Source organism: Eublepharis macularius, chromosome 10 (assembly GCF_028583425.1).
Source record: "Eublepharis macularius isolate TG4126 chromosome 10, MPM_Emac_v1.0, whole genome shotgun sequence".
NCBI lineage: Eukaryota > Metazoa > Chordata > Lepidosauria > Squamata > Eublepharidae > Eublepharis > Eublepharis macularius.
In genome coordinates this window covers 70,573,732-70,599,450 of record NC_072799.1, presented here as the reverse complement: position 1 = coordinate 70,599,450, position 25,719 = coordinate 70,573,732, and the positions used below count along the sequence as shown (strand labels likewise).

The window sequence follows — 25,719 nt, the reverse complement described above, 5'->3', positions numbered from 1 at the left end:
AATATGATCCAGCATAGCCAGATTGTGCCAGATCAGCATAAATCCAGCTATTTTAGCTGGTTCATGAATCCTGGATTGCACAGCTCTAATAGCCATTGTTTGCTGATATCCACACATCAAGTTGCTATTAAGGGCACGGCTAAAGTGCTAGGTTGTAGTCCCCTAACACAGTTGGAAGCTAAAAAGTTGCATTATACTGATGAACAGGGATTTACAGGTGAGTGCTCAGGACAAAATCATCTAGATACCCAGTTGAAATTAACACCCTTTAGAATAAATACATTGTTGGAGAAAGAGCTATGCTAAACACTTTTGGTGTGTGTGTGTGTGTGGGGGGACTTTCTTCCAACTTTCTTTTTGGTCAGCCAAGTTTTGAATTGTTTTTACATATAGAATATTTCTTGTGGTCTTAATCTGTTCAAAACTTAAGCAAAGGAAAGGGACAGACACAATAAAGGCAACAGTAGAAATATACATGATCACAACAGAAGCCCAGGGCCGGCCCGCCCATTGAGGCCGGCCCGGCAGATGCCTCAGGGCGCAAGGTACTGGAGGGGGCACCAGCCCAGGGGCAGGGGTGTGTGCCACGGAACTGCTGCCGCTGCCGCTGCCACCAGCCAGGAACACGTGCTGGCAGTGGCAGCATGGGGCAGCTGAGTGCGTAGCCTCCGTTCACTTGTTCTGCGGGCCAGGTGCAGCCAGCAGCCAGGGCGCCCAGCTACACCTGGCCCACAGAGCAACTGAATGGGAGGGCTGGAAGGCCCCCTGTACATGCACCAGCCCTGCATGATGATGTCACATGCAGTGATGTCATCACACAGTCCAGCACATGCACAGAGGCAGCCGTTAAGCTGCCTCAGGTGCCAGCGACGCTGGAGCCAGCCCTGCAGAAGCCACATTGCATTCAAAATTGAATCAGCAGGATGAATTCATCTATGAAATGATCAACCCTAAGCACACATGATAAATGAAAAGGGGACACCATTCAAAAGTTATTCCCACATGAAAACTAAACATCACTTTTATGCATACACAGTGTTGACTCACCAGATAAAGAACCTTCATTCATTCATTCTGTCTGTCTATTTATCTATCTGTCTATCTAGTACTGGCTCATACAGCTATTGCCTTAAGCAGAAATTAAAATGGGAAGAACCTTACTTGATATCATGTCTTTGATGTTTAATTATTGCCCCTATATATTTTGCCACAGAAAGAGTAACGGAATCATTTTTATCCAATAGTAACCACGTTCCCGGGTTCTCATATTAAGTGGTTTCATATTTTTATGTAGAGGGATGATTAAGCTAGCCCTCAGCTCATTAAATATGGGACACTCTATAATCATATGCTCAATGGCTTCAGTTTTATCATATGGCCATCTGCATATTCTGTTAGCGTATGGTACTTTCCCAAAACTGCCGAGAGAAGGGCATTCATTCTTGCCAGTGTAAAAGCTCTTCTGAGCTTTGGTACTGTCAGATGATAAAAATACTTCTGCAGTTGCTTCGGGAATATGTATATGTCTTTGTTTCCTGAACACAATTGAGTCAACAATATATCTACCACTCAATAGAAACAGGATCGTTACAGGATGAACATAAAGGTGAACATAATTCTTGCATTTTTTTTACGTTTCCTCATTCGTAGTTATTTTTGAACACAGATGTATTCATGTCTAGTCCTTAGGTACAGGAATTAGTCCTGGTTTTATACCACAAGTCTTCAGCCTTCACAGATGTTTGACGGGCAGAAGTTTAAAAAGCATTCTGTTCCCATCACTGCATTTTCTTAAGTGGTTTGTTGTACATGTAACTGTACTGGGGGCTCGAAATGATGAAGGGTTTGGTGGGAAAGCACCTGCTTTGTAAGCAGAAGGTCCAGGGTTCAAGCCCCAGCATCTACAGTCAAAAGAACAAGGCAATAAGTTAGGTGAAAGATCTCTGCCTGAGACCCTGGGGAGCAACTTCATACCAGTTGGTGGTTCATGGTTCATGAAATGTGACGAATCACGAACTGCAACAAAGTGCCATTTTTCTAGTTCAGGCCCATCTCTAGTAGTAAGCAACCTAAAAGAGGTGTTCCCCAACAAGCAATGGGGATAACAGGGGCTAAACGAGCAAGGGAACCAAAGAAATAAAGTCAACTGATCTGTTTATCCAAAAATTATATCTAGAACTCTCAATATAATCAATATATGCTGTAAATACATATATAAATGAATAAACTCATGCAGTAAAAGGTGTATACATCATTTATATTCTGTGGCTTTTAAATGGACAGCTGTTTTTTCTCCTTCTGCTATCAGGCCTTACAGAAGGTTTAGCCCCAGGAGGCTCTTTAAATGTCTAGGACAGCCAGTATATTTTTTCTGGCTAGGTTTTTACACCTTTAACAGTTGCCGTACAATGCAGAATCTATCTTTCTCAATCAAGTGATGAGGATGAACTTAGGAAGTTAGGTGATGCCGACAGCATCTGTGTTTGTGTTTTGGATGTCTGTATTTGGCCGTCAAAGCTGCCTATCAGGCTTTGCAGAGATGAGATTGGAGTGCCCATGGCTACAGAACACCCCCTTCCCCCTCCCTCCTCTGGGTGTCTTCTCCCAACTTGTGACTGCTTTGCTGCTCCGTGGTTGGAAGGAAGCCTTGCTGATCAAGGAAAGCTGGGCTTCCATTCGGGTTTCCAGGGCAACAGAAGGAGGGCAAACACAGCTCAGGCATTCCCCTGGATCCGTTGCCAGGGGAATAGATTGCTGGCGCTGGAGTGTCTGGATCCCTGATCCGAGCCCGGACGCCCCAATCCAGGCCTCTCCCGATTGCTGAATCGTTGGCCATGGATGATCATGATCCGCCAGGTCACGATCGCGTGATCGCCATTATCTTGGTTTTTTTTTCGATCGTAATGCGGATCGTACCCATCTCTAGCCACGACTCCCTTTGAGTCTATTATACTCACTGAAGTACTACTCCAAAGAAGAAGGAAAGACTCAAACAAGTAAGTGAGTGCCAAGATATTTTTGAGATGAAGAATGAAGGACAAAACAAAGACAACAAGGGAAAGGAGAAAAAATCCCTTCTGGGGCCAATGCAACAGGGAAAGCAATCATTTTAGCACAGGCCTATTCTTCTTTAAAATGAAAAATGCAAGGTCCTGTGATTGAATGACCTTGACGAAATTAACATGACTGTTGTGAATTACCCTGGTGACAGTGCTGCCAGTTTTTGTTATGTACAGCGCACAGTTAGGAAATGACAAATATTCCTCACAGACTGCTGGTTCTCAAATGACTGCAGAGATGACTTTACTCTAAAGCTAATTTTAAAAAAAAAATTAGCAGGATCACTTCTGCAGTAATACTAAGCAAACAAACACATGGACAGTTGCTTGAATGATTGGTACCCCAGAAGAATAGCAGAGGAGGTCATCTCTAAATTCCAAAATGATCAGATTTCAATGAACATCATCATAGGCTTTATTATAGAAACTGCAAGAAGAAGAAGATAGCTCTAGGGGTTAATTCACTGGCTAGTTTCTAAGGATGATAAGGCTGTCAAAATGCATCAGGCAAACGGTCACTCAAGATAGTCAGTAAATGCTCTCTGTCACATGCAAGAGGTGTGGACTTATCAGAAAAAAGGGGGATAAAAATATTTAAGTGGTGTACTCCCCACTGCCTTTTTAAGGACTTAAGATGTGAGGAAGAAATAGGGGGAATTATTATATCAAAATATAACCGGTAAGTTCCACTAAGGCTTCCATTGATAGTTGTAACTCATGATTTGCACACTGCAAACACACATGCCATTTATTCAATACGCACATCTATGTACAAATGTGCAAATCATTTCCTTGCTTCAACAGCAGAATGGTAGTCCATTATTGGGAAATGTTATTTATTTATTTATTTCTCTCATAAGGGACTCAAAAGTTAATCAAAATGAAAAATTTAAAGTTTAAAAAGCAACAGATAAATAACTGTCCAGAAAACTACGAGCTCCCCTCCGTAGCACAATTGATAGTCCATTTCATATTTCTATTTTAACCCAGTTGTTATCGATTGCTGCCCTGACTCTGTGTAAAGTGATGTGGATGTGGTACTTTCAAAAGCATTTATACCTGTTTATTAACTATACATGAATTACTGTGACCATTTCAAACAGTGCCGTTTTTCTGGTGCCAGAAGTGGCTATACCTCCTCCCTCCTGTAGGGCGCCAGAGTTGATGTAATTTTTTTAAAAAAATTATACAAAATATTGCTACAACACTATAGTGTTGTAATGATAGGTATAGCAGGCTCTCTGAATTACCAGGTTTCATTTTTTAATAAGTAAGTCTCCAGCTTCTTTCCTCACTGACATATATAAGGGAAAGGGCCTAGAGACTTGCTTTTTAAAATGAAAACTGAGGATTTAGAGAGAACCTGCTACGCCTATCATTACAATGCTATAGAACCTGCTATGCCTATCATTACAATGCTATAGCACTATAGCACTAATCACACTATATATTAAAATGTAGAATGCACTGGAAAAAGGCAAGAAAATAAAAAGGCAGCACCAGCTAAAGTGCTGCTGACATTTCAGACAGTGAACTGTAGTGGATCAAAGTCCACAGGACACTTGATAATGGGAGAAAATACTTTTTTTAAAAAAAAAAAGGTTCAACACTGCATTTCAAACAGGATACAAGTGGCCATGCATGAAAAGGTTTAAAAAAAACTGTTAGCAACCAGCAGCTAAACCGGTTGTATGTCTGAAATGCCCAAAAAATCCACTAGCAACCAGCAGCCAAAGAAGTGTATAAAGGCTGTGTGGAAAGGTTGAACATATGTTTGCTCACATACCCTCTATTGCCCTTGATCAGCTTGTTCTACTCCTTTTCCTGGCTCTGCCATTACAAATATTTAGACTGTAAACTTCTTGTGAAAGAGGGCATTTTGTTTATGTAATTGTGTAATATGCCATGAACATCAATCAATCAGGTATCTAAATAGGATTGCCAAACTCTGAGTGGTACCTGAAATTACAACTGATTGCTAGACTACAGAAATCAGTTCCCCTGGAGGAAATGGCTGCTTTGGAAAGTGGACTTTATGGCATTATATGTTGCTGAGGTTCCTCCTGTCCCTACACCCTGTCTTCTCCATGCTCCACCCCCAATTCTCTAGGAATTTTCTAACCAGCACTTGACAACCCTAGTGGGCTATTACATAAACCCCACTCACTTCCCCACTGGAAGGCAAATTTTCTCTCCAAAATAGTCAAGATTGTTTGCTGTGGCTGGGCAGCCTATGGGAGCATGTCTCTGGGTAAGATCTTAAGGTCTTTTTGTCCCACTCTTTAAAACATATATATATTTGGCTTATATTCAAGTCCAAATATTTGGTAGAGGAGAAGCAAGAGCCCACCTCTTATTTAAATGAAATGGCACTAGAGACTGAGTAAAATTCAAAAGGAAACAGCATGTTTATTAAACAGACAGACTTGGTGAATAGGTAGGCAGGGAAAGGAAAGCTGAGTTAACTTTTGATTGTAGAAAAGAATACTTCAGAAGTATTAGGCACAATAATCTTCTTAAAGTTTAGTTTCAATAGTTCCAGATCTTAAAAGTGAGAGGTTGGTAGTTTCAGACTTAAGTTACTTTAAAAAGGTTCCTTCATAGAGTTCACTTTACAGCTTAGGTGTTCTGAATTCAATATAGCACTCTTTCCCTTTACACCAGACCTAGGGTCCTCCTCAGAGCCAACCTCCCCTTTTTAGACACTGGGCAGGAATTATTCTTCCCCAAAAGACATAATCCTGATCGCTTGGCTGAAGGGGAATCTCCTTTTACTGCCCACTTCCTTCACCAACAACACCCCCCCCCCATTCTAACTTGTCTGTGTAAATCAGTGCTGGCATTCACACAAGTATTTTAACTGTTCCAAAAACCTAAAGTTGTCTCAGTTAGGGAAAACTTTTCCTTTTTCTTCACACAGATGATTACTAGACTGGACCCTCCTTGTCAGACTTCAAACTTCAACTTCTCAAACAATTCTGTCAGCACCAATTGTTACTTTTTCTCTGGCCAATCAGGGGTATACAAAAGTTCTAAATAAGGATGGTATGGTATAAACAGTCAAGAAAGGTATACACATACCTTGTCAAGAAGATTAAAGAGCATTTGAAACAAATGCAAGTCAGAATAATAGAAAGAAAGAAAGAAAGAAAGAAAGAAAGAAAGAAAGAAAGAAAGAAAGAAAGAAAGAAAGAAAGAAAGAAAGAAAGAAAGAAAGAAAGAAAGAAAGAAAGAAAGAAAGAAAGAAAGAAAGAAAGAAAGAAAGAAAGAAAGAACCAGTCTTATAAAAGGTTCAGAGGACCAAGGTAGATCCTTGCTCTAGGAAGGAGGCATGACCATCTCTAGGAGTCAAGCCGAGGACACAGGAACCACTTCTCCTCCTGCAGCTAGTGTGCTAAGTTCTGTGAAGGGTCAAAATGGTGGTAGAGTAGCCAACTATCAGGATGTACCTGATAGTCTTGACTGAAAATGTCACAAAGACTTTTGTTTTCATGTCATATAAGAACTTAGGTCCTGTGAATACAAAATTAGAGCAGAAAATGGATAACTAAGGTTTTATTTAATAATCCCCTTAAAATGAAGCAAAATGAAGTTACTTTGGAAATGTAACTGTGTTCTGTGTTTACACAAAAGAATAGATATTACTCAGACATTTAAGCTTTGTGCTCCATCAGTATCTAGCATATGAGAACAGTGCTCATTTTGTTAATTTGAGATCACCAGGATTTCACCATTTTTTAAGAAATATATAATTTGGACTTTAGTTCAGATGTGGTCATTGGCATTCCAGAATTTCTGTATCTTTGTTTTAATCTTTATTTAAAACATTTTCATGCTGCCTTTCCACCCAAATAGGGTCTCTGACATGGCAAACGTCAGACCATTAAAACATTTCAACATTTTAAAAGTATATAAAACAAAGTACATATAAAATACTGTTTTAATAACTGAAAAGGATAGTTGAAGACAGCCACTTTTTTCTAAGAACAGTAACTTAAAGAGTGTTACGTTGATTTAAAAAATGAAGATAGTAAAATTCCTAACTCATAATACTTGATGGTTAAATAAAAAACTAAATAAAACGTAAGAGTTCTCTTGAGTACTTTTGCTTTTCGTTTAGGATTATCGAGTAAACATCTTTCTCCGTCAGAACTGGAATGATCCACGTCTTGCTTATAGCGAATATCCAGATGATTCGTTAGATCTAGATCCCTCCATGTTGGATTCTATTTGGAAGCCCGACTTATTCTTTGCCAATGAAAAGGGTGCCAACTTTCATGAAGTAACTACAGACAACAAGTTGCTACGAATTTTTAAAAATGGAAATGTCCTTTATTCTATCAGGTAAGTTGTAAAAAAAGGATCTGACTTTATATAGGAACAATGAGGTAATGATACAGCCTGATTTCTTTTAACCATCTGAAAATATTACATTCAGTTAAGAAATTGAGTAGAGGTTCAATTGTATCATTGAATCGGCCCAATCATCTCATTGGGCTGAATTTTCTTTCAGTGGATTGTATCTAATGGTGCCCTTATTTATTTCTATACCTGGTGCATTACTAGACTGCCATTCTAGCCTAAGTTCCTCAAAGCATACTTACTCTGAGAAACTTCCATCTGTGGAAAGATTCCTATTATCAAGCATCTTCCATTGATGGAAGCATGCCTTCCATTCGTGGAAGATTGTTTCTGGAAGGGCACCATTGGATCTAATGTTTCCTCAAAAGTATATTGCTTAATATAATCCAACCTGCTTCTCCATCATTGAAAAAGGGAAGATGCAGTCCTCATTGGCCACCAAAGAGATCATAAAAATTGCATGGACAGAAACCATTGGTTGAGAATTGGGTGAGATTGAGTGAAAAATCTGTCTGAATCCAGCCCACATCTTTCAGTTAAGAGATGTAAATATGGAAGGACACTGCTATAGTAATAAAAATGTTTGCCTTTTTCATGTTAGTGAACCAAAATTTTAGATGAGAGTCTTCTCCTAATGATTTTCTTCCATTTGGTTGCAGTTCTAGGGATGGCAGAATGAGTGAAGTGATGGAGTAACATTTGTTTTCTCACATTAACAGGGATTAACCACAATATGCCCCAACCTACCAAAACAGTGGGTATGGGACTATTAAATCCTTTAAAAGGAATTCAAATAAACAATAGTTGTGTAGAATTGCATTTTTCCTTAACTGCCATTAAGTTATAGCAACAATCCAGAGTCAAGTTAACTAATAAAGATAATAGGAGCAAAATTAAATATACCTCAAGAAAGTCTGAATTGGCCCTGACATTGATAGCCAAGCAAGTTCAATCTTGTCAGATCTTAGAAGCTAAGCAGGATCAGCCTTGGTTAGATAATTGAATGGGAGACTTCCAAAAGAGACCAGGGTGGTTATGCAGAGGCAGGCAATGGCAAACTTCCTCTTTTAGTCTCTTGCTTTGAAAAATCCAGCAGGGGTTGACAAAAGTCACCTGTGACCTGATGGCACTTTCCACCACTACCAAGTTTGAATTAGACAAAAATGAGAATAATTTTTATTGATGTTCAACAGAGATATTCCTCAGCCAGTGTTGGGCATCATAGACCTACATGGGCAGAGGACTGTGCTGGAGTGTAAAATCCAATAAATGTTGAGGAATGATCTATGAACAGTGCATGAGCATAGACGGATGGTTTCAATTTGTGGTGTTTCGGATCATCTGCTCAATTGTGGCTCAAAAAACAAACGGGACATATACTTCCTCTGGAGTAGGTGCCAGTCTCCGTGCCTACTGACTTGCTTACTATCAATCAGACGTGGATTTGAAGTCTTATGTGGGTTTTTGAGACTACATATTCTGTCTTGCTTTCTTTACATGGAGACTAGAACCAAATTTCTCAAAGCACTTTTAAGGGACTTAGACTGTTCCTCAGAAGGAGAGAAGCTGATCTTTCTTCTTTCAGGTGCTGACCCACTTGTCTCATACAGAGTGCCACTGTTTGCTCTGGCAACTACAAAAATATGAGCGAAAGCTGCGTTCGAAGGGTGAAATGTTTTCACTTGATGAGTATTTTAAGTTTTAGGTATTTTAATGATGACATTCATGTTTTACGTCTTATGTTTCCTTCAGGGTTTGATTGTAATGGCCTTTTTCTATATGCAATGATAGCCTTTTATACCTGTAATATCACCAAATGGGGACAGGGCATAGAGAGAGACATTCTTCTTGATTAACGTGTGCCCCTTGGCTCCCATTTGATTTTAAAAATCCATGACGCTGCCTTTGTCAGCTTGGCAGAGCCAGCCCTAGTCTCAGCAGTAAAAAAAAAGTGGTTGAGAAGAACCATAAGTTGTGGGGCATGCCGAAAACTTGGATTGTTGCAAGTGAACCTTCATAGATTTGATTTCCAGTACAGCATCCTTTGTATTCTCCATGGGTATTCCTCCATAGAATCCATTTGGCTGTCACAGAGAAAAGATATTCGAGCAACCCTTTTCTTGTCATAAAGGATCAGCTTTCCTTATGATAAAGGGTCAGTTAGGAGTAGCTCTTGTTACAATGTTTAGATGTTGTATGAGCTGTAATAGTGTTAGCCACTAACATGAAGTTACAGGATTAGGCTGCAGATTCCACAGTACAGCCAAAACCAAATATGAATTGCTCTGAGTGGACAATGTGAAAACAGTGCAGACAGAGCATTTTTTACTCAGAGATGAGAGCCACTGAGGTTCATGAGGTCAATTCCCATGTAAGTGTTCATGGGACTGCAGACTTACATTTTTTTCCTTATTAGGTTAAGTAGCTTGGATCCATATCTGTCATTTTCCAAATGCCATTCTCAGCTTATTTTCTATCTACTGAATGATTATTTATCTGCCTCATGCTAAGCCTCTGTTCTATGTTGGTAGTCTGTGTGCATATACTAGTTTTGTATGTGAAGAGATGTGTGCTGTCAAAAAAATGCTTTATAATGGCTGCTTTGTATTCTTTCAGACTGACTTTAATACTCTCCTGTCCAATGGATCTCAAAAATTTTCCAATGGATGTCCAAACATGTATAATGCAGCTGGAAAGCTGTAAGTATGAATACAGTCTTCTCATATCCATACTACAGAGTCCTGCTATACCTTAAAAACCATTACATCAGGAGCTTCCGTAGAAAAGTTCTTGCTTATTTGGCTGCATCATGTTTAGATATGGGCACAAACAGCATTATGAACAGAAAAAAACCCACAAACAGCCTAATCTGCTGTTCTCAAACAAGCTGTTTGTGAGGCTCCATCCTAAATGAACAGGTGGTCATTGCAAGCTGTTTGTTGCCTTCGGCAGCTGTTAGTCAAGCCAGACAGTCTGGCACCTGCAATCCATCCCCTTGGCAACCAGAGGCAGGGAGGGACTGAACTCTGTCTGAACTCCTTCTGGCTTTCCTTCTGGCTTTAACCCTTCAAAGTACTTCCAGCAGAGAGTCCCGATTTTGCTACTGTGAAGAGAAAATGACAGCCAATGGGGAGACCCATGGATCATGCCTTTCCTGGGGTGCCTTTCTGAAACTTGGGGGGGGGTCTTCAGAGGACAGTGAGGACTATGTCCCCTGCAAATTTGGTGGGTATTGGACATTGGGAAGGTCTCTTTTGTAACTCCTCTAACTAGCTGCCAGCAGACTCTGCTGTTTTTGCCAGGACAGGGCCCTTTAAACTATCAGCTGGCAGGTGGCAGGGGGGAATCCCCCCTGCTGCTTGCCAGCTGATAGTTTAAAGGGATCTTTAAAGGGCCAGGTAAGTGGGTTTGAGGGGAGGGGGCTAAGTGGGGGGGGGGGTTGGGGGGGTTCTGGCCCCCACGAACATGTTCGGGAACAGTTCATGTTCATCCATGTTTGTTGTTCGTTGTTTGTGGATGGCAACGAACGATGAACAGGGTGTTCAGGGTTTTTTTCCATTCGTGCCCATGTCTAATCGTGTTCCATGTTAATATGATAGCAGGATCAAACATATATAGGTACATTGCCAATAATAACATATAATACTACTGATTTCCAAATGTGGGGAAGAACATTCTCTAAATTATGGACCTGAATATGCATCTCCTGATTGGGAAAATGTCAATTTCTTCTCCTTGAATGCAACCCAGAATTGTGGAGAGAAGTTCAAATCACTAATGCTTACTTTCTCACCTCTTCTATGGAACAGCTTAAGTGGATTTTAGCTGTAGTTATCTGTAATGTCCTGATGGTAAAGAAGGCACAAAACTGTCAGTTATTAGATACTGTGTTCATTTTAAGTAGCAGCGATGATCATCTTCCAAACTAGAAGGAAATAAATGAACTGTAATGTAAAATAAATCGTATTAGCCACTTGTTTTTCTGCTTGTTTGTCGCAGTGATGTTCCGATCACACTTAAATCATCTGTACTATATATTTACCTTCAGGAATTCTACTCTTCAGGAAGACTTACATACTTCAAGCTCTCCTGGAGGCATGCTGTTGGGGTGCCTTGCGGGAAAGTTGTAAAATCAATATACTCAACACGATGATATTTCTTAACCACAGCAGGATGGTTACAGATCTGCTTAGATTTAATCAGCAAAGCAAAGCTGCTCTGGAACCTGTGCCTTAAATAGCAATTGTAAAAAAATAATGAGAGCAGAACTCAAGGAAGTCGCTTGGAGAACTATAGGGCAAGTGTCTAATCCAATTGAGATCATTGTGAATAATTACTTACTGTGCAAAACACTACAGATCCTCCCACTGTGTCCTAGGCTGTTTGTGTCCATAGTAAAATCAAGAGAATGGAACGTGTATGCAGTTGTTTGAAATAAATGCTACGTGCTGAATTTATAGCAAAGGAAAATAGCATGGGGGAAAGATAAAGCAATACAGGAAGCCTTAAAAACCTTCTACAGTCCTTCCCCTTGCTTTATCAATATTTAGAGATAGTGTGGTGTAGTGGTTAAAGTACTGGACTAGGATCTGGGAAACTCAAGCTCAAATCTGCACTCTGCCATGAAGATTGCTGGTGACCTTGGGAATAGGATAGTCACTCAGCCTAATCTAGGTTTGTTGTGATGGTTAAATGGGGATGTGAGAACCATCCATACCACCCTGAGCTCATTGGAGAGCAGTGGGATAAACATGTACAAAATATAAAGATTTCTACTAAAAACTAGGAGAAGGCAATGTCTCTCTTGTGGGTTACATATGTGTTGCCAAAGTCAATTTGCTAGAAAAATGTCTTGTTCATTCTTCTCCAAACAACCAGCCTTCAAGAGATCCATAATAGGAGTCCAAGGACAGGGTAAACTGGAAGAGAGAACTTACCAAATGTCTTATAGCTTGTGAAACCTCAACAGTGCAGAGTGGTTTGGACTGACATGGTTCCTAACACGTCACTTTCCCACTGGTACTACATTATGTCAAGCATGTAGAATCGCAGTTTTAAAAAGCAGTCAGTTCTGTAGCACACTCTTTGGCCCCATCTCACTGTATTCTCACTCTGTCCAACTGAGGTCTGTGAAAAGACTTCATGCACTATTGGCACACTGTTGCTGATTCCACACAGGTTGGATAATGCACTTTCAATGCACTTTAGCAATCATTTAGAAGTGGGTTTTTTTTGTTTCACACATGAAAAATTCAGTTCCAAATTATCTCTAAAGAGGATTGGAAGTGCATTATCCAACATGTGTGGAATCGAAATGTATCTGATGATAATGAATGATGCTACTGCAGTGACATGGACACTATGGTGAGAAGATTACCCATCATATTCATAACACAAGAAAATAAGAAGCGTCTTGCTGGCTTAGACTAGTCCAGCATTTGGTCCAACAAGTGGACAGCCAAAGTGAATGTTTATTATTTATTTTTTTGTTTATAGCCCATTTTTCTTCCTTATTTGGGCCCAAAGTGGCTTTTTACATCATTCTCCCCTCCTCTACTTTATTTTCATAACAACCTTGTGAGGTAGGTAAGGCTGACAGATTGTGATGGGCCAGGGGTCACCTGGTGAGCTTCCGTGGCACAGCAGGGATTCAAACTTGGTTTCCCCAAGCCTTTGTCTGATGCTCTAACCAGGATGCCACATCAGCCCTTAATGGCAATGAATTCCATCACTAGGTCCACTTACTGTGAATTCCACAATGCAGTCATTGAGAGAAGTACTTCCAGGCGCGACACCTGACAATTGATATCCATTTCGGAGCTAGAGGAGAGAGTGCAGCTTTGTGGAACTGCACAACCTCCAGTATATAGCGCTCTTGATAAAGATGATACGAAACAGAAGTTCAGCTTGCGCCCTGTTGAGCGCATGGTGGCTTTCCATCATCCCTGCAGGGTTGGCATCCTCTTTGTGGAATCTCCCGACTGGGGGCTGGTCATTGGAATGTGTTCATCATTTGACCACCGTGATTAAGTAAAAAGGAGTGACTTGCTTCATTAAGAGACAATTTTGGGACGTCTTCCCCATAGGGGAGTGTGGACTTTCTGTTTGTGCAATCCTTGTGTTCATTTTGTATTGAAAAGGAACAGGCTAGTGGCCTTTGTGATTAATATTGCTCATAAAAGTGGTTAGTAACTTACACCATAAGTGTAGACACCAGCCCTTACTGGCAATGGATTCCATCACTAGGTCCACTGACTGTGAATTCCACAACTCAGTCATTGAGAGAAGTATTTCCTTTTGCCTGTCTTTTATCCATTACATGCTATCACCTGTCAACTTCATTGAATAACTTCTAGTCCTAGTATTATGGAAACATTCAGACTGTTCAGTTTACTTTCTCCACCCCTGCATAATTTTATAACCTTCCACCATGAGCAGCTTTATCATGTTCCTTTATTGCTCTGGAATTTATCTCTACTCTATTGCACTGTTTCTGAATCCCGAGTTTAACCCGGAGAATTTCTAGAAATAATTCAGGAATTATTTGCTATGGATATTTCTGCCATTCTCTCCTATATTACTGTTGTGCATGTATGAGAAAGAAAGCCCTGTGCCACTTTTGTGAGGTGGTGGCCCACCCAGGCGTGGTCTATTGGAATTTCAGTACAATCAGATTTGATGTAAGTGGAACGCCAGGGGAAAGTTTAGCTAGATAGTGAATGATTCTGCACACGTTGGATAATGCACTTCCAATCCTCTTTATAGATCATTTGGAACGGATTTTTTTGTGTGCGGAACAAAAATCCACCTCAAATGATTGATAAAGTGCATTGAAAGTGCATTATCCAACATGTGCGGAATCAGCCAGTGTTAGGATTATTTTGTTTGGAAGGGGGACTGCTTTGCATTTCCTATCTCTGTGTCCCCTCAACTTCCTCCTTCTGTAGTTTTGTTTGTTCAAGTACGACATTGCTCTCTCAGTTTTTCCTGGGTTGATAAAGCAGCTGTTAACACACACACACACACACACAGAGAGAGAGAGAGAGAGAGAGAGAGAGGGAATTTTGTTTTCCCAGTGAGGTCTTTCCTCCCTGCAGTGAAAAGTTTTCAACACTTGTTTTGCTTGGCATTATTTGTATGGATTATTCATTTTACCGGAGGAAAGAGAGTCAGGGAATATCTCTGTCTGCTTTCATCCTGGGAATCCAGGGATAGAAGAGTAGCATGCTACTAGCCAGCACAAATCCAGCTGCTTCTGTTGTGCAAAAGTCGGAAAGGAAGGAATAGCTAGAGATGCTCTGGGAGCTTTGAGCAGCACAAGCCAATGCTGTTGAAGAAAGGCTGTTTGGGAAAAGCAGTTCTTTTTTCATCTCTTATGCATTACATGCTGCAACCCAGAGACTCCTCCTCCAATACTTATGTAGTCAAGGCATCCTGATACTCTTGCCCCCCCCCCTTCCTCCATGCCACTCATGGTAAAGTAAAAACAACAAACTTATCCCTCTTGTTACCTCTCATCTTCCCCTCCTCCCTTTTTCCAGCAGTCTCTATTTTCTTCCAACCAAGATCAACGTGAGACTAGCAAGAAGGAGGGTAAAGGGTGGGCTACAGCCACCCGGGTCACCCACAAGTAGCCCCGAAACCTCACCTGGAGCTTTGACTCTCAAAAATTCATACCTTAGATATCGAGTTGGACTTTTAGGTGCTATTGAACCCGGACCTCTCTCAGTCGCCATGTCAAAATTGCTTCCTGTTGCCATTCCCTAATTGGCTGAGACCCTTTGCCCCTATCAGAAATGTCTCATGTCCCATTTGCCTTGGTTGTGGCCTGTGGTATTTCAGAGGTCCCTAAATGATAGTCATCATGCTTTATATCATCTGAAGCTTCCTATTAGCTCTTACTTTTCCTGTTCTGGATTTTAATACTCTAAATTTAAAAAGATAGGTGAATTCACAACAATATAGTTCATAATGTGCATGCAAGTTTATTCTGCATCTTTTCTAATTTTTAAAAAACATCCATGAAGAACATTCAAAGGTCAGAACAGAGATAATTTTTTCTTGCTTTTTGCCATTTTTGTTAAAACTTTTACCCTACAGCAAAGAGTTCAGTGAGTTAAAAATAATCTGAGACAAAATTGCTGGCAGGAAGAACTCATGTGCAGAGGTCCTACAGGAGAAGCGCCAGATGACTTATTAAATAATACACTGGCATTAGGGCAATTGAGTTAACAGACTGAGTTAACAGACTGTACAGTCTTAAATATTTAAAACAGTGAAAATGTCATGTCCTCCTACCAAACGTTCTAGTATGAGCTGAAACAAGAAGGGAGGATATTAAATGCCTATGTGGGTCCTGTCATGGGGGCTACCAGCTGGTTTGTGAGAAAACAAGAGAAAAGTGGGGAGAAGGTCAATAAAGACCTCGGCCAGTACTGCAGCTCTGATCAAATTCTACAGCTTTCCTTGCAATTGCTTTAAAATTAAAACAAAGATATTAGCAAATCAGCTCACAGATTTCCTTCATCACGGGTTGGCCTATTCATTGTCGATTGAGGAATTCTAGAATTGTCCCATTCCTTATTTTAGTGCATGTTGTGTTACCCTAATGGATGGTCTTGTGAGTTGGGGGAACGAGTGTACAAGGAGAAGCAGCAAGAGGGGCGAACTAAGTGAGATCTTCCACCAATGTATATGAGGATTGTTCCTCTAGAGAACTCTTAATACAAACAAGCAGATGTTCAACCAAAAGAGTTTTTATTTATAAAATAATAAAGACCAATTGTACACAAAATACACAGCACACATTCAGAGCTAACTGGAAGAAAAGGGAGGAAAAGTGAAGAGGATTGCAGGGCCGGGTGATAATTATCAGTCCAGAAGAGACTGGTACATCCATGAGAGAGAAGGGACATCCATGAGAGAGTAGCTTTGATCACTTTGTGGCATGAAATGAGACACTCAGACACATGTATGAGGGTGAGTGTCAGATCCAAAGAACGCACACACAACTATGTGCAGCCCAATTATACTGTGGAATGTACCCTGGGGTAGGATTGTGTCTTCTGCCCAGAAACAATAACTTAAGGGCTGTCTCAGGAGTGAGACAATAAAATTGGGAAGATTTGATTAAACATTCCTGCGTATTACTAAAGGTAAAAAACTGGTTTGATGACCCACAATGACTGGGAGAGGTGAGTCTTATCAGATCCCTGATTAATCCCTGGGGGTGATTAATTCAGAAACTCCTGGAAGGCCCTATTGTCTTAGGAACTTTGCACATCTCTGGTGGTGTGGAACTAAAAGCTAGTCTCGCCTCCTGGCTCACATCACATGCCATTAATTTTCCATCTCCCAGCCGGGGGTTGGCAGCCATTGCCAGGCAATGTTTTTGTGTTTAACACACACACGAGAAGAGCGGCTTATGATACAGCCATATTCATAAGCTTCCTTATTAACGTGAGGGCAGGTTCAATTGCTAACAATTGCATGATTCTTGATGGGTTTGCCTCACATACGGATACTCATCTATGAAAGCTTCTGTTACATGTGACACTGCAATGCCATATTTTTAGACAGTAAGTACGCCTAGCTGTTGGTAAAGCAACCCTCTGTAAATAGTGGTAAAAGTTGGAAACTGTACAAATGGAAACAAGTTGTTACTGTACAAATAAGAATGCAAATTGTCAAGCCTGTAAAGTAATTTGCATCTGTCTCACACTGAACTGGTCTAATGTTATTTTCTTGGTAATTTCCATACATAGCAATGCAGAGGTGCATGCCACATCACTATGTATCTGGGAAAGGAAATCACTATATTAACAAGTGCCATGATTTTTTCCACATTTAAATGAATTGTATCATAGAAGGAGTTAGTGGCTATGGCAGAAAATTATAATTAAAGCACATATTAAATGAATGAATCTCATTTAGGAAAATCTATTTTGACACAGCAGTTGTTTCTTGTCAGTTCAATGAGTTATACTCTGGAGATTTATCTCTTGGCTATAATCTACATGCTTCAAATGATAATTGGTTTTACACACATCCAAGGCATACACGGTGAGACACAAGATACACATCGGAGGGCCGCTCTATAGGGAACGTTGGTGAATTTATTATTCGATACTGCACACTGAAAAATATGGCTGTCAGATTATATACTTGCTGAATCTATTTTGTTTACATCTAAGGATGCATGCCAGATTTTTGTTTTAAAAATCACACAGAACAGCATGAAAATCTAAACTAAAAACAATAAATATTTTCATGATAACTATTTGGAATTGAAGCCTTCAAAGTGGATGATAGAGAACTTGTACTGTTACTGACTGGAGATTTGGTGAACAGCCGAACCAATCTTACTTTTAAAGGAAGATACCACTAAAGACTATATTATTAAAGGCTATATTTCAGAAATTGTGTGCAAGTGACATGCAATCACCAAGGGCATTTTCTATATCAGTACTGTGTATTTTAATTATACAAACACGCTGGCTTAATTTGAGGCACAATTTAGTCCTAGAGCACATGCTTTACACACTAAAGTACTAGGGTTGTCATTGTTGCCCACTGCTACTCTGAGTAGCAGTGGGAGAGATTTTTTAAAATTGCTGTTGCATGCAATTCCTAGGGCAACATGACATCACTTCCTTTTTTCCTGGAAGTGATATCATTGCACACACAATGCAGGCACCACCCCATGTCCCTGCCCCCCCACAAGCTCCCGGTTCAACCCTTGCACTTTTAGTTGAAAGGATCTCGGGCAACAAAATCATTCTGTTTGCCAAGTCTTGGAGACTATTGCCCTCAGAGTAATAACAGAACAAAATGCTTTCTTTTGCTATTGAGGGAAATCAGCTAGAATCGACATATTTGAGATTAGAAAGACAGAGGTCATGTTTCACAGGCAAAATCAAGGCCAGACCCAACATCTTCCACTGTTAGAAATTAAGCACTCTGTACACTGTTAGAAATTAAGCAATCTGTACATTACCTTAAACTTGTACCTCAGGAGGGCTCTGGTCCCAACCAATACTCCTTATATTTCCACTCACACAGAGCTTCAGGTGTTCTCTACTTTACCCAGCTTTATACCTTAAGAACACTTGCCCTTTTAAGTTTTGTGTGACCTATATATTGCTGCCTCCCCAAAACATTTTTGTTGCCACCAAAGGCTTTCACTTTAGATCTCTTCTGCTTAGCTTGTACTACAGGAAGGCTTTGTTATAGACAGTAGTGTGACAGAACAGCCAGCACATAGAGGTAGAGGTAAGGAAAAAAAATAATGATCTTTTTTTCTTAAACAAAAGTAGAATTTATTTATAAATACATAAGTGTGATGGTTGCAGAGTTTTGCTAAGTTTATTGGTTCCAGAATAGTTCTTAAGCTTGGCAGTTTAAAATATAATTATATCTTCTTAATGGTATTTTCACAGACACAGTTATGCAGACTAATTTTCCACACAGGATTTCACTAACAGACATAGATGCATTCAGGCCTTTACACACATCTTGCCTGAACTAGGTAGCTCAGTTTCTCACTCAGATATACACAGACTCTCTCAGGATTTGAGTCCAATGGCAGTTTAGGGACCAACAAGATTGTCAGGGTATAAGATGTCAAGAGTCAGAGCTCCCCTCTTGTGTATAAAGAAGGAAGCTCTGACTCTCGAAAGATTATACCCTGAAAATCTTGTTGGTCCCTAAGATGCCACTAGACTAAAATCTTGCTCTTCTACTGCATACCAACATGGCTACTGCATACCCACCTAAACCTCTCTCCCTTTCTCTCTCTCTGTCTCTCTGGCACACACACAATTTGCCTGACAGAATTTTTCAGAATGCAGCACAAATTCACTGAACTTAGCAGAATGAGACCCCTAAAAGCTTGCCTGCTTTACCCAGAATGAACACTTTCTCTCAGCAAAGACTAAAAACTGTAGTTCACTCCACTTCCTAGGATACAGCTACCATCCAATCAGAACATACTCCATTCACCCATCCAGCTCCCTCCTTTTTTCCTTGGAAGACTACATTTAAACTGACAGCAATGATTTTAAAAACTCCACATTAGCAAGAAGAAATAAAATACACAAACTTAATTACTTGCTAAATATTACAGTCATACTCTACCTAGTAATGATGATTGTTAATGGAAGAGTAGTACCAATCTATAAACTCTTCTCAGGCCACAACTTGTGTTAATTTGTTGTATCAGGATAATGCCATAGGTAATGAAACTATTACAACATTTGTGTTTTCTGAAAACTTATTTGCCAGGTAATCTCTCACAAAATTAGGGGGGGAAGATTCATAATACAGATACGGCTATCATGAAGTCTATATAAATTACATAGATTTGGCAAAGAATAGATTTTTGAACCTTTCTATGCTCGTACTTTATTCATTTTTGATAGGCAGCCGGCATTGGAATTGCACTTGCTTTGCCGGTATTTTACATGCTTTGCTTCGCTTTCTAGTTGGATACACAATGAATGATCTCATCTTTGAGTGGCAAGAAAAAGGCGCTGTGCAAGTAGCTGACGGGCTCACTTTGCCTCAGTTTCTGTTGAAAGAAGAGAAAGATTTATGTTACTGCACCAAGAACTACAACACAGGTAGGAGAATGATCCAGTCTGCTAACAACTGGAAAAAGCAATTGTTGCTGTTTACTGTGATGTTAATCCTACAAACAAGTCAGAAATGCATTCAAAATACATTCAAAACCATGCAGCTGCCATGCCACATGAGCAGAGGTGCTGCATGTATACTGCTGCCACGCCAGCCCCAAATGGTAGCTCAGGGAATGATTCAGAGGAAGCACATCTCTTCTCCAGTGTTTTGGAGTAGAAACATGTCTTTTCTTACTAGGCCTCTTTCCATTTTAGAGTATAGAAGGGACAATACGGGAGGTGGGAAAAGGAAAGGAATCGAAGGGTTGAAGATCTGTTTTTAATCACTCCCCAAAACTCCCAGAAACTCTACATGAGCAGGAAGCAGGAAATATACCAATAATAAATAATAGCTTGGCCCAGAGCCTGGCAGCAGCCCTGGAACTTGAAGAGGTAGATCCCTATCCCACCACACACAAAGAAAATTCAAGCTCCAATGCACTCTCCTTCTCTCTCTCTCAAAATGTCAATAGCAACTATCTCTCCCTCACTGTCTGCAAAACCAGAGCTGGGAGCCCCCCACCCCCTGCTCTTTGCTTCCTTGTAACAAATTTGGAGCTCCACACTTGAAAGGAAGACCTGCCTATCAAGCTAAATTGGGCTTAGATTGGGGTTTCCAGGGCAACAGCAAGAGTTCAGACAGAGTTCAGGCAGTCCTTGCCTCCGGTTGTCAAGGGAATTGATTGCAGATGCCAGATTGTCTGGCTTGACGAACAGCAACGAATGAGGCGTGCAACGACCACCTGTTCGTTTAGAATGGGGTCTCATGAACAGCTTGTTCGCAAACAGCTGATTGGGCTGTTCGTGGCTTTTTTAAGCTCGTGTTGCTGTTTGTGCCCATCACTACTCATGAGCACTGCCCCTTATTGCCCTCTGGGGTTCACCAGTGGCAGTCCTAGGGTCTGCCTGGTGTGTGCTACCAACATGATGCCTCCCAAAAAGAGAGAGAAAAGATGTTCACACTCAAACTTTAAACACAGCACCAAAGCAAAAAAGGGAACTCAAAAAGAAATGGGTAAAAATGCAATTCCTCTATCCTTCCCTTTCTACATGACTAACTTATATCTGTTTAGGCAGGCTTTCTATCTTTGAAAGTGCCAGCATATTGAGAAGTACTCATACCTCTATCAGTTCAGGCCTCCAGCTAGGCTTGCCAGGTCCCTATACCCTCCTGGCAGGACCTGGCATTTACCTTGTGTCCATGCATCTACAAAGCATATGCATGCTCCTGTGGGGGTGCGACAATGTCTCTTCCAGAATACTACATCCTTGCGCCGGCTGCTGCAGTGCTCCTGCACTCCATGCAAGGCCAGTTTGGTGTGTTTGGGGCCAAAATCATCTCCAAATGAAGCATGGGAGCACTCCCACGGCTATCACTGTGACATCAGTTCTGGAAATGACATTGTCATGCCCCTTTGGAGCACGTGCATGTTCCCAGGGGTGCCTGCCAGTGGCGAACAACCTCCAGGGTTTTTCTGCCTCCCACCAATCATTGAAGGATTGGCAGGCAATAGGGCAAATCTCCAGGAGTTTGCCCACCATTGGTGGGCACCTGGGAACCCTACCTCCAGCCTCCACATGGCCAATGGCTACCACATGCAGGGAGCCAGCTCTCAACTCCTTCAGCTTCTAGGCAAAGAGACCCTCCTCCCTGTACCAGAAGGTTTTATTCTCTCCCTTTGTCCACCCCCTGGGCAGGTCAAAGTCTCAGGTGAGAGAGAGGCTTTTCCCAGAGGTTCCAGGCATTTTAGTCCTCCAAGCCTATGTTTCCCCACACATACACACCTGGGAGGGTAAGCTTTTAGAAACAAATCTTCTGGCCACACCTGCATGACTAAAGCTCAAGGCTGGGTATGGCTTAGAAGGCATCTGGCTTTCCCGTCCCCCTTCTACTTGTTCTCAGCTAAGAGGCACTTTTTAAAACTTTATTTTTATAACTTTTCTAGTAATACACCCACATTAAACAGGTATAACATCTTGATATACACATTTCAAAGATGTCATGAAAAGTACAGCTCTTTAAAAGAAGTGTCAGAATAATGCATGCCCTGACCTGGATAGTCCAGGTGAGCCTGATCTTGTCAGATCTCAGAAATTAAGCAGGGTTGGCCTTGGTTAGTAATTGGATGGGAGACCTCCAACAAAGACCAGGGTTGCAGAGCCAGGCAATGGCAAACCACCTCTGTTAGTTTCTTGCCATGAAAACTCCACTAGGGGTCACCATAAGTCAACTATGACTTGAGGGCACTCTCCGCCACCAAGAATAATGTATAACGATATATATACTTATTATTTATTAAGACAACATTACTCAATTGTAGATAAGTGGGTCATGAAAGGTTGCTTGTTCTGGATTATTGAAATGATCTAGAAAAGGAAGCCATTTCTCAAAAAGAGGGGACACTTTTAAACCTACAGATAAATAGCTTTTCTCTACAGTAAGAAGACAGGAATTTTAGCCAAAGTGCTTTTCGGTGTGCTAATACAGGAGAGATTGGTTTCTGAAATCTTTGTCAGTATGATGACATTTCCCCCCATGTGGTTTAAATTTATTTTTCTCCTGTTTCTCTAAACACAGAAATATATTATGTCTGCACTGCTGCTGGCTAGATTGCAAAACAAAAAAGCAAACACGTATGTGATAGTAGGGCACAGCTGTCTATGTGCCACTGTTCATCAACCTGTGGAGCAAACCATATGCCAACCCCCCTTCCTGATTAAATGAAATTATCAGAGCACAAAGACAGGGGATATTTAGAACCCTGTGTGGATTTGTATGCTGTTTCCCCAAACAATAGTATATTCTTGTCTCATGCATAGTAAACAAAGTTTTACCTTGTTTCCCACATTCCTTATGTTCAAGAGAGGCATGTTTGCTCTTCCTTTAACATTAAATTAACATTCTGGGTTTCAACTGAGTAAATCTTAATAGGAATTCCTAGCATCTGCAACTATTTCGGGCCCATGTCTTTCTCTTTTTGCATGAGAAGCAGCTTTGCACATATTAATTTGGTTCCCTTAAGTAGAAGACCTCTGTTCTTACAGGTTCTTATCACCCCTAGTTGGTACATGACTGTTAGCAGAAAGCCACAGAGTCCAAAGTGTTACTGAAACAAATTAAGTGGTTTATTGGATGACACTATTGAACAATACACTATGAAAGAAATTGAAGACAGCAGACTGAATCAGATGTGTGATACTTGTGTACATATGAAAAAGCTTGAATACAAAGCCATCAGAAAAATATGATTACAGCAAATACTATGGGATACATAAACAGGCAATGCATAAGCATAAACAAATAAAACATGAGTATACAACATAGTTCAAATCCTGTCCCCAGTAGATGACACACTAGCTAGTGGAAAAATTAAAAATAAACCACTAGACTTTGTACAGAGAGCTGATGTAGCATAGTGGTTAAGTGGCTGGGTTGCAAATCAGCACTCTGCTAGTTTGACTCCCATTACTGCCATGAACTCTGCAGCTAGTCTTGAGTAAACTGCACCTCACAGCCCCCTGTATTGTTGGTATAATAATAAAACTGACTTTGTTTGCCGCTCTGAGTAGGGCATAATCTTTCCAGAAGGGTAGTATATAAGCACACTGTTATTATGATATTATTATAAAAATATGCTTGAACCAAAATAGTGCACACATGAGAGCAAGCCAAGTGCAAGTTAGCCAGTCTAATCGTTTGCCACCCTGCCACCTTTCTGCCTTTCTAGTTATAGCTCAGTTTCTTAGCAAGCCAGTTGATGCAGTTTCATTGCTATCAATCCAAGGATTCAGCTTGGTTGAAGAGAAAGGATTTCACTGGCTTGTGGGGCCTCTCAACCATCAAACTCCCTCACAGTTGAGAGACATTTTCCCCTCATTCATTGTTCACTTTGTTACCCAGGCATCAGGAAAACCCCATGACCATAACATCTTCCCGTATCCAAAACAATATGCCAGTCAGAGCTCTTCTTAATTATTATGAGACTGGTTTTCTTGTTCGTCAGAGTAGCAGGTGACCTGTGTCCTGGGGCCTTTACTTTGTCAGCCATCTTCAGTGTTTTCTGGCATTTCAGAATGCAATGAGGAGTTTCAGGCAAGGGTTCAAAGAAAAGTACTTCTGCATAACAGTTGTCTGGAGGTGAGGGGCACTTGTGTGTGAAACTTGGTGCTTCTCATGGCATCTCAGCAATTGCTTCTCTTGACTCAGCTGACAAAGTTAATATCCCAGTCAACACAGCAATTTCTGGGATCCTTCAGCTAAATCCACTTATTCTCCCAAAGCTACTGGAACACAAAATAACATTTTAAAAATCTAGTAACCCATGTTTCTCCTGACCCCGTAATATTCTATAAGGTCAAACACATTAAGGGTCATCTGGTTGGAGGGATCTTTTGTTGTAAAAATACTTTGGGACAAGCTTTAAGCAAGTCTCTCTTCCCTTGTCCCCAGAATGAAAGTTTTCTGTCAATATTAAGATGTGCTTTTCGAGTGTTTGTAGCTTCTTGTGATTAGCTGTTCCTCATGGAACACACAACCATCACTCAGTGCTGTATCTTTGCAGTCTCAGTAAAAGTCCCAATTTCTGATGGCAAATTCCACAGAGTCATGGTCTGAAATCCATTTTGTTCAAAAATAGAGGCAGTAACTGATCCAATCCAGAGTCAAAAATGTACCAGATTAACAGAATGTTCCATTGAGTTGAAGGGGCCAGTCTGTAGAGAAATGTAAAACTATCTAATTACTGGAAGACAAAATACCGTACACTGCAGGCCTGCAAATAATATTAAGAACTGCTTGGCTGGATCAAAGGAAAGCTCTACACAGTCCATAATTCTGTTTCCATCAGAGGCCAACCACAGCCAGTTGTTATGGAATCTCCTCAGTGTCGTAATGCCTAGCAGAAAATATTTGCCGAGCATATAGTAATAAGAGAGATCCGAGGAATTGGAAGGGTTTATGAACATCTTTTTTTCAATAAACTCATTTCTCCCCTTCTGTTCCCATCTTCTGCCTGAGGGTGAAGAGAGACTATTTTTGTTTGTTTGTTTGTTTCACTTGGCATTTTCTCAATGTTCTTTCCGTCCTGCCCAGTGTTTAAATGTTTTTATGTTTTTGGATGTATTTTAGCTCTGGTATTATGCATTTATGTTGGGTTTAATGGTTTATAAGATGTGTTTTTATAATGCATGTTTTAATTTATTAGCCACCTTGGTGGCCATTATAAGGACAGAAAGGTGAGGAATAAATTTTGTAAAATAAATAAATATGGATACTGTTTTTAATTACTGTCAGTTGATTAGGTGGTGCTGACAAAAAGAAAAGCTTGAATAGTTCTATTAACAAGTTTTTTTTCCTGTTCTAACTAGGCAAGTTTACGTGTATCGAGGTTCGATTCCACCTTGAACGGCAGATGGGTTATTATCTCATTCAAATGTACATACCCAGTCTCTTGATTGTCATACTCTCGTGGGTGTCATTTTGGATCAATATGGATGCAGCTCCTGCCAGAGTAGCTTTAGGCATAACAACTGTGCTCACTATGACAACACAGAGTTCAGGGTCACGGGCATCACTCCCAAAGGTAGGCAAACCGTTGAACTTCTTGTGTTTTGACTGTTGTTTT

At 40.6% G+C, this 25,719-nt stretch overlaps 1 protein-coding gene across 1 annotated transcript in view; it reads left to right on the top strand.

Annotated features, from left to right (window-relative positions):
• The window catches only part of GLRA3 (glycine receptor alpha 3), a 74,722-nt gene that overhangs the window by 31,027 nt on the left and 17,976 nt on the right, over positions 1–25,719 (top strand). The window contains exons 4-7 of the mRNA XM_054990260.1: positions 7,180–7,403; positions 10,038–10,120; positions 19,904–20,041; positions 25,463–25,677. Of these exons, the coding sequence (XP_054846235.1) occupies positions 7,180–7,403; positions 10,038–10,120; positions 19,904–20,041; positions 25,463–25,677 (660 nt within the window). The remainder of the gene's footprint in view (positions 1–7,179; positions 7,404–10,037; positions 10,121–19,903; positions 20,042–25,462; positions 25,678–25,719) is intronic.